The sequence below is a fragment of the Schistocerca nitens genome, chromosome 1 (assembly GCF_023898315.1).
Source record: "Schistocerca nitens isolate TAMUIC-IGC-003100 chromosome 1, iqSchNite1.1, whole genome shotgun sequence".
Classification (NCBI taxonomy): Eukaryota; Metazoa; Arthropoda; class Insecta; order Orthoptera; family Acrididae; genus Schistocerca; species Schistocerca nitens.
This window is the reverse complement of record NC_064614.1, coordinates 891,048,703-891,066,425: the sequence shown is the minus strand read 5'-3', so window position 1 is coordinate 891,066,425 and position 17,723 is coordinate 891,048,703. Positions and strand designations below refer to the sequence as shown.

The window sequence follows — 17,723 nt, the reverse complement described above, 5'->3', positions numbered from 1 at the left end:
GAGAGGGGAAGAAGGAGATGGACAGAAAGTGGGAGGGGGAGGAAGTGGACAGTGAGAGGGGAAGGAGGAGATGGACAGAGAGAGGGAGGGGGAGGAAGTGGACAGAGAGAGGGCAAGAAGAAGTTGGACAGAGAGAGGGAGGGGGAGGAAGTGGACAGAGAGAGGGGAAGAAGGAGATGGACAGAGCGAGGGAGGGGGAGGAAGTGGACAGAGAGAGGGGAAGAAGGAGATGGACAGAGAGATGGGTGAGTAGGGGACAGAGAGAGATTGCAGGGTAGGAGGAGATGGGCAGAAGGAGAAGATGGAAAAAGAGAGGAAATTGACAAAGAGAGAGGGAGGAGGAGATGAACAGAGAGAGAGGGCGGGGAGAAGGCGAATGGGACATATAAACGATTCCCATATTTCTAGCAATTGCAAAGCATTGCCTAGTTAGCTAACACAATTATAAAAACAGTGGCACCCTCCAATTTTACAGTGATTAGCATTGTGAAGCGTGTTTTGTAGAACTAGAATGGAAAATAGAATAACTTACCATTATATTAAATGACCATTTTGATTTAAATACATCGGGCAAATTTATTACACAGGTATACTCAAGTCACTTGCCCTTTAATATAATCTAACTCCTCTACATACCATTTATAACAAGAGTTATGGTAACTGACAACTTTTCTATACAAACATCGAGACTACAAAACAGTACTGTGTAAATACAACGCAGTTAAACTATAAAACTAATAATGAAAATGGAACTGAGGACTAGTAAATAAAAAACGAACTGTAGTAGCGCACTGGAAAGATGTACACAACCCGCTTGCTCACATGGTTCAAATGGCTCTGAGCACTATGGGACTCAGCATCTGAGGTCATCAGTCCCCTAGAACTTAGAACTACATAAACCTAACTAACCTAAGGACAACACACACAACCATGCCCGAGGCAGGATTCGAACCTGCGAAGGTAGGAGTCGCGCGATTCCGGACTGAAGTGCCTAGAACCGCTCGGCCACCGCGGCCGGCAACAACCGATTTGCCCTCAGTGAAAAATGAAATATATTTTGTGAAGTAACCTGCAATTCCCAAGGAAAGCGTTTCGAAACAAGCTTAATAAACTACAATTTCCTTTTTTTTTTAATTTATATTTTACAAGTATTTGTGGAGATACAGAGATCAACTGACACGGCTGCTAAACGTGGGAATTGATTTTCTATAGCATATTTTATGGACAGAGAGGCATTTGTAATATTTTTTGAAATTTTCCATTTTTTCCGTTTTCTACCATTCCTCAGTTACTTCAAAATTCATGGAGGTATGTTCCGTCTTTGCAACTAAAGGAAAGGCAATTTGTTTTTTGCCATGCACGTTTTGCTTCTTTGTTTATGAAGCTTCTTCAGTGACCTTAATACACTGTTGTTTTTTATATATATGATAATGCATTATGTAGTAGTCACAAGGATGTTACTGTGTTACGCTTTCTCATGCTGTTCTTTGTTTTCCAGATAGAAACAACTTTTGGACCACGACTTTCGTGAGGGTAAATTATACGAGGGTGTTACCTACGATTTAGAAAGTTGCTGGTCCATGTTTGTGGTCCTGGAAATGTGTTTACTCGGTCTCCACCCTCCAGATGGTCAATTTTCGGCGTTTTTTTCATCCACATTGATTACAACATTTCACTTGCACTTCTCGTTGTGTGTTAAACGTCGCCGGCCGCGGTGGTCTAGCGGTTCTAGGCGCTCAGTCCGGAACCGCGCGACTGCTACGGTCGCAGGTTCGAATCCTGCCTCGGGCATGGATGTGTGTGATGTCCTTAGGTTAGTTAGGTTTAAGTAGTTCTAAGTTCTAGGGGACTGATGACCACAGATGTTAAGTCCCATAGTGCTCAGAGCCATTTGAACCATTTTTTGTTAAACGTCTATGAGGATGTGTAATGCGTAGTTTTGTCAACTGTCGCTCTGCGTTTATCTTTCCTCTACTGTTTGTGTTATATATGTGTGGTTTCCTTTGTGTTGTGTGTTTGTGTGTGTGTGAAAGAGAGAAAAAATGGTTCAAATGGTTCTGAGCACTATGGGACTTAACATCTGAGGTCATCAGTCCCCTAGAACTTAGAACTACTTAAACCTAACTAACCTAAGAACATCACATACATCCACATCCGAGACAGGATTCGAACCTGCGACCGTAGCAGCCGCGTGCTTCCGGACTGAAGCGCCTAGAACCGCTCGACCACAGCGGCCGGCCAAAGATTTGGTATAAAGAACATAAAGAAGCAGGAAATATGAAAGTAGCCAGTCATTCTTTGCTGAACACCTGATAAAACATTGACATGAATCATCCAACATGGAACAGAACATGAAAATTATTAGAGTGAACAATCAGCACAAAAGACTCCTGAACGTACAGGAAAACTACCATACACGAGGATTCCTCGCAATGAAAAAGAAACAAAATTGATGAAAAAATCAATAAAAGCAATAACTCAGAGATCGTGTTAGCCACTAAAACTATAACAAAGAGAAAAATAAAACAGAACCATAATATATAATTAATCAATCTCCTATCTCCCTCCCTCCCTCCTCCCTCCACTCTCTCTCTCTCTCTCCCTCCCTCTCTCTCTCTCTCTCTCTCTCAAAGGAAAAAATGTTAAACCACACATAACACACAGACAATAGACGAAAGTTGACCACACAGTGACAGTTGACAACATTACACGCTGTGAACACACACACACACATTCAACACACAGTGAAAAGTGCAAGTGAAGTGTTGTAATGAATGAGGACGAAAAAATGCCGAAAATGGGCCATCTGGAGGGTGGATACCGAGTAAACACATCTCCAGAACGACACACACGGACTAGCAACATTGGAAATCGTAACATCAAACGATAATTTAATCTCACGAAACTTGTGCTGCAAAAGTTGTTTGTAGCCTAGAAAACAAAGACTAACACGAGAAAACGTAACTTAGTAACATTTTTGTAACTACTACATAATGCATTATCATATACAGAGGTGTACAAAATTAAAGCAACAAACGGAAATCTGGCAAGGTTGCGTTTATTTTACCACAAAACAGTATAAATAGGTGATAGTAAAGTAGAAACTATTCAAAGAATACAGAACATAAACAACTTCAACATGCATAACGGTAGACAAAAATTTTCTTCGTTTTTTCCAACTTAACTGATTCGCACACATATTCCGACAACTGGTACAGGGTGTGACCACCTCTGACAGTAATACAGGTTTGGAAACAATGGGGCACACTGTGAACGTCATCAATCTCATGTTGAGGCATTAACGCCCATTCTTCGTGCAGAACTGCTCGCAAGTCTTGGAAGTGGTTGGTAGTTGTTGACGCGATGCAACACGTCTCCCTAGTGCATCCCACACATGCTCTATGGGATTCAAAACGGAAGAGCGAACAGGTCACTCCATTCGTGCAGTATCTTCCGTTTCCAAGGGAACATCAATCTCTATGAGGTCGAGCATTATTGTTATTCGATACGGTCTGTGCTCACAGCACCTCGCAACAAACGCACGTGAGGTCCCATAGTTTCGTCACTATACCTGACAGCAGTTAAACCTTGACAGTTCCCCCGTAAACTTTCATAAAGGAACGTTCGAGTGGCCAACATAATCCCTGCCCACACAATTAGGGATCCTCCTCGATATCGGTCTTTTTACACAATGGTTGGGTCCCAAAATCGTGTTCCAACGTGTCCAGACGCGAATCGGCTGTGAATCACTCTCCAAACCAAATTGGGACTTACCTGTGCTGTTCGATCGTCCGGGTGGTATGTTGACGACTCCACTGTAGACATTCACTTCTGTGAAGACGCATCAGAAGTGCTCATACAGCAGGTCTCCGACAGCAAAAGTCACACTGCTGAAGCTTTCTGTATACCGTTTGCCTCGATACAAAACTTTCAGTGGGTGCTGCGAGGTCAGATGCCAGTTGCTGTGCAGTACTAAGGCAATATGGTCGTGCACTTACAGTCAAAAAAAGGTCCTCTCATTCTGATGCCACACACGATCGGTCCTGCCTTGGTCTTCAGGATACAATTTGGGTCTTCATAAGCTGTCGCCACATCCGAGAAATAACAGAACGATTCACACTAAGCCATCGGGCCACATCAGCTTGCGACTGTCTCGCATTCATTCTACCCATGGTCCAGCACGGCAGAGTGTGTGGTAGGCATCTTCTCTGTGCCATATTGCACCGTCTGTGATTGTGTACACAGCGACAGTCGATGTGGGACTATCCAGCAAACACTACCCCGTGCCCTGACGTCATCGTTGGCGTTGTCCATTGACTGGAATGCCATCTTCCGTGTAGAACACGATCGTACGGACAGCTGTTGAAGGTTTGTATGATTATATTGTGAATTATACACAGTACGGGGAAATAGCTGTTCGTTGCTTTAATTTTGGATACTAGTATATACAAAAAGAAACATGTATTACAGGCCACTGAGGATGATTCATAGATAAAAGATGCGAAACGCGTATGGCAAAAAACAAACTGTCTTTCATTTAGTTGCAAAGACGGAACATACCTCCATGAATGATAGAAAATGCTTGACAAATCGCTCGTGTGTGGTGTGGCGAGCGACGGATCGCTGTCATTCGTCACTCGCGTGTGCGGGCCCTTCACAACATAGCTCGTCTTGCGACGTCATCTGACCACTTTGCCTTAAGATCATGGCCCGAAGTCCATAAACCTGAGAAAGCCATCGACGTTCCAGGCATCAGAAATAAAATTCCTTTGGTCAGCCATCCAGAAGACTAAGATGGATAAGTTAAGGAATGAGGAGCTGAAGACGAAATCAAGACTGCCCTTTTAGACAGAATTTGCACATCCAGGCTAAGGTGATACGGACATGTAATAAGGTTGGAGAATAAAAGAGTAGCCTAATTAAACTTGGAAAGAGAAGCGGAAGGAAAATTTCATGTAGAAGCCCCACAACACGTTGGTTGGATATGGTCAAGGAATGTCTTTCTGTCAGACGAAGGACAATGGATGATGTCCTCCGTGTCAGATTATACATGGGCAGAAAAAAGTGGAAGAGGCTCGTTAGCGTCATCCAGGAAACTGGAACTGTACTATAATGGGGATGAGGTGCACTAACAACAACAAAAATAAATGTTAATGATCACTCCGTACAAGAATCACAAGAGGAGAAGTTATACTTGGAAAAGGCCAGGAGATACGGAAAGATTTCGGTTAGATTACATCATGGTCAGTTAGAGATTCCGAAATCAGATACTCGATCGTGCGGCATATCTCTGAGCAGAAACAGATTTAGATCACAATTTATTAGAGACGAAGAAGACTGAATTTTAAGAGACCAGTCAGGAAGAAACAATACCCAAAGAAGTGGGATACGGAAGTACTAACGAATGAAGAGATAATCTTGATGTTCTCTGAGGCTACAGATACTGCCATAAGGAACAGATCAGAAGGCAGCTCAGTTGAAGAGGAATGGACATCTCTAAAAAGCGCAGTCACTGAAATTGGAAAGAAAAAGATAGGTACATGTAACGTAACTGCGAAGAAACCATGGGTAACGGAAGATATAGTTCAGTTGATCGACGAAAGTAGGAACCACAATAATGTTCGGGGGAATTCAGAAATACATAAATACAAGTCACTTCGGAATCAAATAAACAGGAAGCGCAAGAAAGCTAAGGCGAAACAGCTGCATGAAAAATGTTAGGAAAACGAAAAAGAAATGATTGTCGCAAAAAGCCGGCCTGTGTGGCCGTGCGGTTCTGGGCGCTTCAGTCTGGAACCGCGTGACCGCTACGGTCGCAGGTTCGAATCCTGCCTCGGGCATGGATGTGTGTGATGTCCTTAGGTTAGTTAGGTTTAAGTAGTTCTAAGTTCTAGGGGACTGATGACCACAGCTGTTAAGTCCCATAGTGCTCAGAGCCATTTGAACCATTGTCGCAAAAGACTGACTCAGCATCTAGAAAAGTCAAAACAACTTTCGGTGGAATTAAAAGCAAGGGTGTTAACATTAAGAGTGCAGTAGGAATTCTACTGTTAAATGCAGTGGAGAGAGAGGATAAGTGGAAAGAGTACATTGGAGACCTTTACGAGGGGGAAGACTTGTCTGGCGACGGTGATAGAAGAGATAGGAGATCCAGTATTAGAATCAGAATTTAAAAGAGTTTTGAAAGACTTAAGATCGAATAACGCAGTAGGCATAGATAACATTTCATCAGAATCTCTAAAATCATTGGGGAACTGGCAACAAAATGACTATTCACGTAGGTGGGTAGAACATATGTGTCTGGCGGTACACTATCAGACTTTCGGAAAAACATCATGCACACAATTCCGAAGATTTCAAAAGCCGACAAGTGCGAGAATTATCCAACAATGAGCTTAACAGCTCATTCATTCAAGTTGCTGACAACAATAACACACAGATGAATGGAAGGGAAAATTGAGGATGTGTCAGATGACATCCGTCGCATTATGAAAGGTAAAGGCACCAGAGAAGCAATTCTGCGGTTGATAATGGAAGCAAGAGTAAAGAAAACTCAAGACACGTTTATAGGAGTTGTCGATCTGCAAAAAGCGTTCGACAATCTAAGATGTTCGAAACTTTGAGAAAATAGGGTAAGCTATAGGCAGAGACGGGTAATATACAACATGTACAAGAGCCAAGAGGGGCTAATAAGATGACCAAGAACGAAGTGCTCGGATTAAAAAGGGTGTAAGACAGGGATGCAGTCCCTAGTGTTCAATCTTTACATCGAAGCAGCAATGAAGGAAATAAATGAAAGGTTCAAGAGTCGTATGAAAGTTCAAAGTGAAAGGATATCAATGATACACTGCTGTCCTCAGCGAAAGAGGGCAAATGGGAGGAAGACGAAAGTAATAAGAAGTAGCAGAAATGACAACTGCGAGAAATTTAACATCAGGATTGATGGTCACGAAACAGATGAAGTTCAGGAATTCTGCTACCTAGGCAGTAACATAACCCATGAGGGACGGGGCAGGGAGGATGTATTAAGCCGCCTAGCATGGGCAAAAAGGGAATTCCTGGCCAAAAGAAGACTACCAGTCTAGGTCTTAATCGAGGGAAAAGTTTTTGAGAACGTGCGTGTGGGGCACAGCATTGCATGGTAATGAAGCATGGACTATGGGAAAACCGGAACAGAAAGAATCGAAGAATTTGAGATTTGATGCTACAGAAGAATGTTGAAAGTTATGTGGATTGATAACGTGAGGAATGAGGAGAATTGGCGAGTAAAGGAATATAAGGAAAACACTGACAAGAAGAAGGGACGAATCGTAGGACATCTGTCAAGACATCAGGGAATAATTTTCAAGGTACTAGAGGGATCTGCAGAGGGTAAAATACGTAGAGGAAAGCAGAGGTTGGAATACTTGCAGGAAATAAATCAATACGTAAGTTGCAAGAGGTACTCTTTGATGAAGAGGTTGGCGCAGGAGAGTAATTTATTGTGGACGGCGTCAAACCGGTCAGAAGACTAATGACTTAAAAAGAAAGTTTCCGAAACCAACTAAAAGCAGTAAATGAAATCCAAAATACACCGGCAATTTTACTAACAAAATAATTTGTAGTGTGATGGTTCTTTTTATGTGATTTTTCTAGTGTATCTTAAATTTTATGATTTTTTGTATTTCTCATAATACCGCAACTCCGTTGTTGTTGTTGTTGTTGTTGTTGTGCTCTTATGTCCAGATATTGGTTTGATGCAGGTCCCCACGCTACTCTATCCTGTACAAGCTTCTTCACCTCCAAATAACTACTGCGACCTACATTCTTCTGAATCTGCTTAGTGAATTCATCTCTTGGTCTACCTCAACTATTTTACCCCTCCACGATTCCCTCCAATACTAAATTGGTGATCCGTTGATGCCTGCCGCTCGGGGTAGCCACGCGGTCAAAGACGCCTCGTCGTGGTCCGTGCGGCTCGCCCCGTCGGAGGTTCGAGTCCTCCCTCGGGCATGGCTGTGTGTTTTGTCCATAGCGTAAGTTAGTTTAAGTTAGATTAAGTAGTGTATAGGCTTAGGGACCGATGACCTAAGCAGTTTGGTCCCATAAGGCCTTACCACAAATTTCCAATTTTTTTCCTTGATGCCTCAGAACGTGTCCTACCAACCAGTCCCTTCCTTTAGTCAGGTTGTGCCACAATTTCCTCTTCTCCCCAATTCTATTCACTACCTCATTAGATGCGTGATCCACCCATCTAATCTTCAGCATTCTTCTGTAGCACCATCATGTTTCAATTCGATACATGGCTACACTCCATACAAATACTTTCAGAAAACACTTCGTGACACTTAAATCTATACTCGAAGTTAACAAACTTCTCTTCTTCACAAACGCTTTCCTTGCCATAGCCAGTCTACATTTTATATCCTCTATACTTTGACCATCATCAGTTATTTTGCTCCCCAAATACCGAAACTCATCTACTACTTCAAGTGTCGCATTTCCTAATTTAATTCCCTCAGCATCACCTATTCTACTGCATTTCATTATCCTCGTTTTGCTTTTGTTGATGTTCCTTACAAGACACTATCCATTTCGTTCAACTGTTTTTCCAGGTCCATTGCTGTCTCTGATAGAATTACAATGTCGTCGGCAAATCTTAAAGTTTTTATTTCTTCTCCATGGATTTTAATTACTACTCCAAATTTTTCTTTTGTTTCCTTTACTGCTTGCTCAGTACACAAACTGAATAACATCGGGGATAGACTACAACCCTGTCTCACTCCCTTCCTAAGCACTGCTTTCCTTTCATGTCCCTAGACTCTTATAACTGCCATCTGGTTTCTGTACAAATTGTAAATAGCCTTTCAGTCACTGTCTTTTACCCCTGGCACCTTCAGAATTTGAAACAGAGTATTCCAGTCAACATTTTCAAAAGCTAAGTCTACAAATGCCAGAAACGTAGGTTTGCCTTTCCTTAATCTATCTTCTAAGATAAGTCGTAGGGTCAGTATTGCCTCGTGTGTTCCAACATTTTTGCGGAATCCAAACTGATCTTCCTCAAGTTCGGTTTCTACCAGTTTTTCCAAATGTCTGTAAAGAATTCGTGTTAGTATTTTGCAGTAATGACTTATTAAACTGATAGTTCGATAATTTTCACACCTGTCTACACATGATTTCTTTGGGATTGGAATTATTATATTCTTCTTGAGGTCTGAGGGTATTTCGCCTGTCTCATACATATTGGTCACCAGATAGTAGACGTTTGTCACGGCTGTCTCTCCCAAGGCTATCAGTAGCTCTGATGGAATGTTGTCTATTCCTGGGGCCTTTTTTTACTTTGGTCTTCCAGTGCTTAGTCAAATTCTTCACGCAGTATCATATCTCCCATCTCATATTCATCTACATCCTCTTCCATTTCCATAATATTGTCCTCAAGTACATCGCCCTTGTATAGACCCTCTATATACTCCTTCCGCCTTTCTGCTTTCCCTTCTTTGCTCAGAACTGGGTAACCATTTGAGCTCTTGATATTCATGCAGGTGGTTCTCTTTTCTCCAAAGGTCTCTTTAATTTTTCTGTGGGCTGTATTTATCTTACCCCTAGTGAGATAAACCTCTATATCCTTACATTTGTCCTCTAGCCATCCCTGCTTAGCCATTTTGCACTTCCTGTCAATCTCATTTTTGAGACGTTTGTATTCCTTTTCGCTTGCTTCATTTACTGCATTTTTATATTTTCTCCTTTCATCAATTAAATTCAATATCTCTTCTGTTATCTAAGGATTTCTACTAGCCCTCGTGTATTTATCTACTTGATTCTCTGCAACCTTCACAGTTTCATCCCTCAAAGCTACCCATTCTTTTTCTACTGTGTTTCTTTCCCCCGTGTTTGTCAATCGTTCCCTAATGCTCTCTCTGAAACTCTCTACAACCTCTGGTTCTTTCAGTTTATCCGGGTCCCATCTCCTTTTTTCCAGTTTATTCAGTTTTAATCTACAGTTCATCAGCAATAAATTGTGGTCAGAGTCCACATCTGCCCCTGGAAATGCCTTCCAATTTATAACCTGGTTCCTAAATCTCTGTCGTACCATTATGCAATCTGTCTGAAATCTTCCAGTATCCCCAGGCCTCTTCCATGTGTATAACCTCCTTTCATGATTCTTAAACCATGTGTTAGCTATGATTAAGTTATGCTCTGTGCAAAATTCTACCAGGCGGCTTCCACTTTCATTCCTTACCCCCATTCTATATTCACCTACTACTTTTCCTTCTCTTCCTTTTCTTACTATCAAATTTCATCCCACACGGCTATTAAATTTCCGTTTCCCTTCTCTATCTGAATAATTTCTTTTATCTCGTCATACATTTCTTCAATTTCTTCGTCATCTGCGGAGCTAGTTGGCATATATAGTTGTACTACTGCGTTAGGCGTGGGCTTCGTGTCTGTCTTGGCTACAATAATACGTTTACCCTTGCAGTATGTTTTAAAAGAAGAATAGATCAACATTGTAGTAAGCAAAGAGTTCTTTCTGATAAGATCCGTAACTAAGAGATATCGAAAGTGAATGAGCTGGCATACCGCAAGGCAGTACTGGGAGACGTTGTAGGGGGCGTGGGTCTCATTGAAAGCATATATTGTGCCACTGTCGAGGATGTCGATCTCTTCGAACGAGGCCTCGATGAAGCCTTCAGGGCACGGCGGACTGCCAAACACTCGCCGCAGGTCCTCAGGTACCAACACCACGCCTTCCACGTCACCCTCTCCACCACTCCCTTCTGGCGACGGCTCGCACTCCGTGCTACCCTCAACTATCGTCCAGCCATCTCGGCAGCACCTGTTGACAAGAGATGAGAGCGTAATTTTAAACGTTGCGTCAACTAAAATGTTCTCCAGCCTGCGATTAGCCTCACTACGAAGAAAGAAACCTTCTTAGTTTAACTCATGACAATCGCCTTCGAAAATCACAACCAAAAAATCTATTGCATTACACTCCCCACAGAATGCAAACCTGTGCAACAGCTCTGCAAGAGTCCATGGCTGTCTCGAAATACACCGAGTCCATACCAACTCCAGCAGAACCACAATATTTCAGTCAGTCAGCACTGTTTATCTTCGATGATGATAGAAGTTGAAGAAATGAATTAAAATTTGTGCCACGAATGGAACTTAAACCCAGGTCTCACGTTTACTAGGCAAATGTGCTAACAATTACTTCACCAAAGCAGTATGGCTAACATAGCTGCACGGAGCCCCCTAGTCCAGTGCCCTCACTAAAACAAACTTCAATTCAAGCCTTCAGCCCATTTTTCCCTTCTTAAATCGTCTGTATTGCCGAGACTTTCTGGTACAGGAATAGCACCCCATCTTTACACGTAATGGGAAAATCTTGCTTGTACCTCAGTCGTATGTGATCTGTTGATGTGATGGAACTACGTTTCCCTTGAGACATGGAGTATCCATTTTTTCTTCACTAATGATAAAAGCTGAATAAATGAAATAAAATTTGTGCCACAGCCTGGACTTGAACCCAAGTGTCCTGCTTCAAGTCCACGCCGTGGCATACATTTTAATTCATTTCTTTAGCTTCTACCATTATTGAAGGTAAAGTTGAGACTCGTGTGACACAAGGAAAATGAAAATCCATCAGATCAGTAGTCAGCACTGTGATTACAGACTAGCTTTTGTTTCAATAATAAGCATTCCCATTAATTTGCTACTTTTTCTTCTAATTACATTTCTCTGTTGACTGCTATCTCCTAGCAGGACCGTTTGTTAATATTCTCTGCATACTAGTGTTCAGACAAACTTGACATGCTCGTCTAGCTTAACGCACAATGCGCCAACAAGGGAACTATCTAATCCGACGTGTGGGAACCTGCCCTGAAGGTTTTCTTACAGGATGAATATACCAAAAGAAACACAATGTCAAAATTTAACCGCTAAGACACACTGCAAATTTTTTTGTCAACAAATGATGAAATTTGCCAAATTCCTGGCTCGCCAGATGCCTGCAGAAATGTCTACCCCGCTGCAGCTGTAGCAGACAGTGCGTGCCCAGCACGCCTGGGCACATATCCTTGGTTGACGGCACTTCGGTAAATCTATAACAATGCACAACACGATTTTAATTTGTAAAGCGAATTTCAGTTTCCATTGATAATTTCTCCCGATACAATTGTTCACTTATTATTGCCTATAATTTGTAACTCATTTCATACCCCTAATAATTAGCAGTTTTCTTTGCGGCATAGCCAAGTGTTAACAAGGGAATTATTTTTCTTTGTGATTTCTTCGTATGTGCTTGTTAACAGCGTCTGTCTTCCTGCAGCTTACAGAATTTCACAGCAATTTGTGATCCAACTGATATTTTAAGCCTTGCAAAGATTAAATATGAAGAGTTTGGTATGCAATCAAAATCACCTCCTTCTCCTGGACCTCATCGTCATCATCATCATCAGCCAATTCAATCATTAGATGATGTGGCCTCTTCGAGTCGTGAATTCAGGTAGGCTTTCAGCAGTCTTCTACAAGTGGGACGGTCTTGGGCAGTTCTCTGCCAGGTGTTACCAGCGATCTTCTTGATGTCTTTGTCCCATCTGTCTGGTGGTCTTCCTCTAGGCCTCCGGTGCTCTCTCGGACTCCACTCCAGTACTAGCTTCGTCCATCTGTTGTCTTTTCTTCTTGCGACGTGGCCAGCCCACTGCCATTTCAAGGAACCTACTGTCTCTAAGATGTCATTAACCTTGGTCACAGACCGGATGTCATCTGCCCTTTTCCTGTCCTTTCTTGTATAGCCCAGCATTGATCTCTCCATGGCTCTCTGTGCTGTCCTAAGTTTCCCTTTTGTAAATGAGTTCAGTGTGCATGTCTCGCAGCCATACGTCATCACAGGAAGAATGCATTGATCAAATACTGCTTCCTTCAAATTTACTGGCATTTTTGATCTGAATACTTTTGAATTCTTCCCAAACGCTTGCCAGCCAAGCTTGATGCGTCGATAGATTTCTGGTCTTATGTCTCCCTTCATATTTATAATCTGGCCAAGGTAGACATATTCACTGACCTCTTCTAGTAGACTGTCCTTGACTTGTTAGTTTCTTGGACATTCACCAAAATGGCGTTGACATTTAATTATAAATTGCACAAACATTACAGAGGAAACAGTAAATAGTCGATTCCGTGAACTGTGGTTCGAATGATGATTGCTGCGCTAATTGAAGTCCAGAACAAAATATAGTACCTTCCGAGCCAACAGAAAAATTTACAATAATAGTTTTCAGTGAGAAAGAAAAGGCTATAAACTTCTTAGTAAAACGAAGGCGGGAGAAAACGCTTATACATAAGCAGTGTCCCAAAACTGGTTCAAAAAATGGCTCTTAGCACTATGGGACTTAACATCTGAGGTCATCAGTCCCCCAGAACTTAGAACTACTTAAACCTAACTAACCTAAGGACATCACACACATCCTTGCCCGAGGCAGCATTCGAACCTGCGACCGTACCGGTCGCGCGGTTCCAGACTGAAGCGCCTAGAACCGCTCGGCCACAGCGGGCAGCTCCAAAACTGGTTTCGTTTTGTAAAATCTAAACATGAATTGTATAAATGGAAGAAAGATTCACACAAAATACAAAATATGTGACAAAATGAAACTCGCAAAATTTAGAATGAAGAACTATTCGAAAGATTTAGAACTGTTCTTGACAGTCCATGGACCATTACCGAGGGAGACCTATTAGACGGGGTGCTCTGATTTGCAAGTGAGATGAACATTACTGATTTACAGTGTTTTTCGACCTGATTAAACAGGTTCAGGAACTTACACAGAAAAGGAAGTAGCAAAATTTCGAAGTTTACCTGAATTAAACGTGTAGAGGAGATGTCATTAATGGGCAATACTATAGAGAAATTCATAGCTGATGTGAAGATGAAGCTTGTTGTTATCCGCGAAAATGCTGCGTATAAAACCAGTCAGGTTTCGTGCAAACCACACTTTATCATTTCGAGCGAGAAAAAGATAGTGCTACATGCGCAGTCGATGGATGTTGTGACACATTCGTATACAACAATGCCACTCATAAATACCAGTGGATTACTGTTTCAAAAGCTTTATATATGTCTTCAGGAACGTCAAGGTAAATTAGTTAAAAAAATTAAAAAGGACTGTTTATGTACAAAAATATAATCGAAGAACCAAAATCTGGAAAAATGGGAAAGAATGATTTTCAATGTTACATCCGAAACATTTTTCTTACCATTTACAGAAAATAACTCATTACTTTTGTTGGACTCTTGACCTGGACATGACACCTCTGTCTTTAGGAGAACAACGAAAAGACTATTAATATAATCTGGACTCCACCCGGAACTAATAGCGTTAGTTAGTCCCTTAATAATCCTTTTTTCAACAGTCTAAAGCATTTTTCAAAACGTTTTCGGGTATGTCCGTTAGCTCTTTGTCATTTCAGTTTTATCAGCAGAACAGTGTTGTTGAACTTGAGTCATTCCTGCATTGTAAGTTAAAACATCAGATTTTACGAATTTGATCAAGTATCCCTGGTATACTGCACAATATGCAGAACAACGGCCACCGCCATTTTTACTGCATTCCATTTCTTTATAAATAAAGCTAGTAATTATTGTGAAGTGTTTAAATACATTAGTTTTTCTTTTATCAAGAGTGCCTGGTGTAAGGAAAATGTTTGTTGTCGTCTCCAACAAACACTTCGCATTTTTGTGAGGACTACAGCGAATAAACAAGGAACTGTTTCATTGCTAGTAAAAAGATGTTATTCAAACATTATCGTAAGAACTGTGCTAGAGGAATTGTTATAACATATTTCACGTCAACAAATTAAAGTACCGATTAATGGAAGTCGTCTGTAAAGCAACATGTTACACTGCCTAGATTTTCTAGTCACTTGTGTATCAGATACATCTGCTACAGCTTATCCGTCGATGTGGACTGTAAGTACGTGAGACATTTTTTGTATGGTTTAAGTGTTAAAAATTTACGTGTGTGTATTTCGGACTTCGCGTTACGTGGCGCTACGTTCTCTTGTCATCTATGCGTCTGCTTATGCCCTGAATCGCATGCTAGACACGAAGGGCTCTACAAACTGCTGTTGTAAGCGGTACTTCATGCAGTAGGAATGTAACGTACATTTTAAAAATTACTTGCAGCGCGTCTTAGCAGCTAAAATTTTGGCTGTGTAGGTTTTGACAAGATGGAATAGACGATTCCCTTGTAAGTTGCGAGACAGGGAGGTTAGTCAGACCGGATCAAAACCGTAAGGCGATACAAAAACCTTTGATCTGGTACACCAGCCATCATCTGTCTGGTTTTAAGCGGTTTTCCCCTTATGTTTAGGCGAATGCTGTGCTGGTCGTTTAATCTCCGCCTACGAAAACACGATACAGAGGACATCATGCTGCTGGATAAAAGTTAGAAAATATAGAGAGAGAGAGTGTGAGAGAGAGAGAAAGAGAGAGAGAGAGAGAGAGAGAGAGAGCTGACCAGCCTATGATATTAAGAAATAATCATCCTTCGTAGCAGTGTTATTTTTTTTATAATTTCCCAATGACGCGTTTCATCTTCATTCAGGCATCTTCGGATTGGCCTTTTCATAGTAGTGGCGTGAACCCATTTAGTGAGACTGGATTGCCAAGAAAATATCAAACAACTTACTGATAATTAGGTGCGATGGGATACCGCGCATAAAATATCCCAGCAGGTAAATACCCCTTGTCAAAGGATTTAAAAACATTGCGGGTGTCCTATAAAATAGAATAAAACACAAGATGACCGAAAGGTTTTTTTTTTTAGTATGTAATCCGTTTTGTTCCCAAAACTGCCATGTGGCGCAGTCCAATGCAAACCAAACTGGTTCAGGCCTTCAGTAAAGCTTTACATCATAAACATGCCGGGGTTGTAGCGCATATTCTGGTTGCACACATTACAAAGGGTATGAAAACACGCCAGGCCCCTGAGGCTAGTGTACGCAGCTCTCAGCAAATGGCGTCTGCACGCTGTGAGCTACGTTAGTGTTCAATTGCTAAATCTTTCCGTAACAACAAACCATGACAGTTATTATAGATGGCTGGTGTTCTAAAAATTTCTAATAAAATATTTACATTAACATCCAAAATAATCAGAGTGAATAACAATTAAAAACTACAGTATATATAAATACACTGCTATAACACGTAAGCTTAAAAGTACATAGCGAAGCTCTGAATAACACCACAAACCCCCTACTGATACCTCCTCCTACTGCATCAGCCTCACCTCAGTGTTTAGCAAAGTCTTCGAATCCATCCGCTCCCAACGCATCCACCTACTTCCTGTAAACCAGTGCGGCTTCTGTCCCATTGTCTCCTCTAACGACCAGCCCCTGCATCTCGCCCACCTCCTATCCCACGAATTCAACTCCTGCAAACCCGCTATTTTTGTCTTCCTCAACCTAGAAAAAGCCCACGACCGTGTATGCCCTCATTTTCAAACACCAAACATACGCACTTCCAATTAACTATGCAGGCTTTATTGCATCTTTCCTGTCTAATCGCCGATTCTCTGTCACTATTAACAATAGCAATTTCTGTACCTTCGGTCCCACAGCAGGAGTGCCCCAAGGCTGTAGCCTCTCTCCTCTCCTTTATCTCCTCTACACTGGTGATATGCCCAAACCACCTCCACCAGTCCACCTCCTTCAGTATGCTGATGACACCGCTTTCCTCGCCTTCGACCCTACACTCCAGAAATCCCAATGATCCCTCCAAATCCGCATCAATCAGTTTACATCCTGATGTAACCAAAGGCTCCTCAAGATCAAACCCTCCAAAACCCAGGCAATAATTATAGGACGAGCCACCCCCACCTTCCGCCGCCATGACTTCTACTATACCATTTACAACTGTCCTATCCAGCTAACTAACACACTAAAATATCTTGGACTGATGCTCGACCAGCAACTAACGTGGAAATCTCACCTGCTAACTATCCAAAGAAAGTCCACAATAGACTAAAACTACTTACTATTCGCCACACCTACAACACCCTTATCTGACCCATCCTCTGCTATGCAAATGTTGCATGGATCTCTGTCCCAACGAAGTTCTAGAAGTCTCTCCAACTCCTTGAACACCATGTAGTCCGTCTTGCTTTCTGCATCCGTTTACCTTCCTCCACCTGAATCATATACCTTCTCATCAAATTCCCACCCCTCATAAGTTACATCGAACACCTCTGCATCTCCTATACTGTCCACAAACTAGATTCAGTCATTCCATGTCTCCTGCCATGCCTTCACAAACACATCCATCTGTCCCTTCACCCACACACACTCCACATCCCATCCCAATGCAACTTCAACCAACTCCCTCCCCCACACAATGAGATTCGTCCTGATATTTATCCCTCCTACTAACTTTAACTTTTCCCCCTATCCCATTCAACATCAGGCCTCCTTTCCCTCTCCATCCACCCCCATCCCTTTCCTCCTGCAACTGCTACCCTACCCACTCGACACACTACTTCTCACCCTCTGTCTTTCCCACCATCTGTATTTCCCACTATCCACCTCAGCTCCTACGTCTCACCTCTATAATTTTTCCTATCTAACAGACCCCTGTCTTTCTACCCACACCCCTCAACCCTATGGAACACACTCTCTCCAGCAATATCTCTCACCCTTGTTCAGATCCTTCACATTTTAAACAAAGAGCAGTGAAAAAATGGCTCTGA

At 42.0% G+C, this 17,723-nt stretch overlaps 1 protein-coding gene across 2 annotated transcripts in view; it reads right to left on the bottom strand.

Annotated features, from left to right (window-relative positions):
* The window catches only part of LOC126191836 (G-protein coupled receptor Mth2-like), a 652,141-nt gene that overhangs the window by 526,521 nt on the left and 107,897 nt on the right, over positions 1–17,723 (bottom strand). For both annotated transcript variants that reach the window (XM_049932559.1, XM_049932558.1), the window contains exon 3: positions 10,561–10,816. In XM_049932559.1, the coding sequence (XP_049788516.1) occupies positions 10,561–10,816 (256 nt within the window). The remainder of the gene's footprint in view (positions 1–10,560; positions 10,817–17,723) is intronic.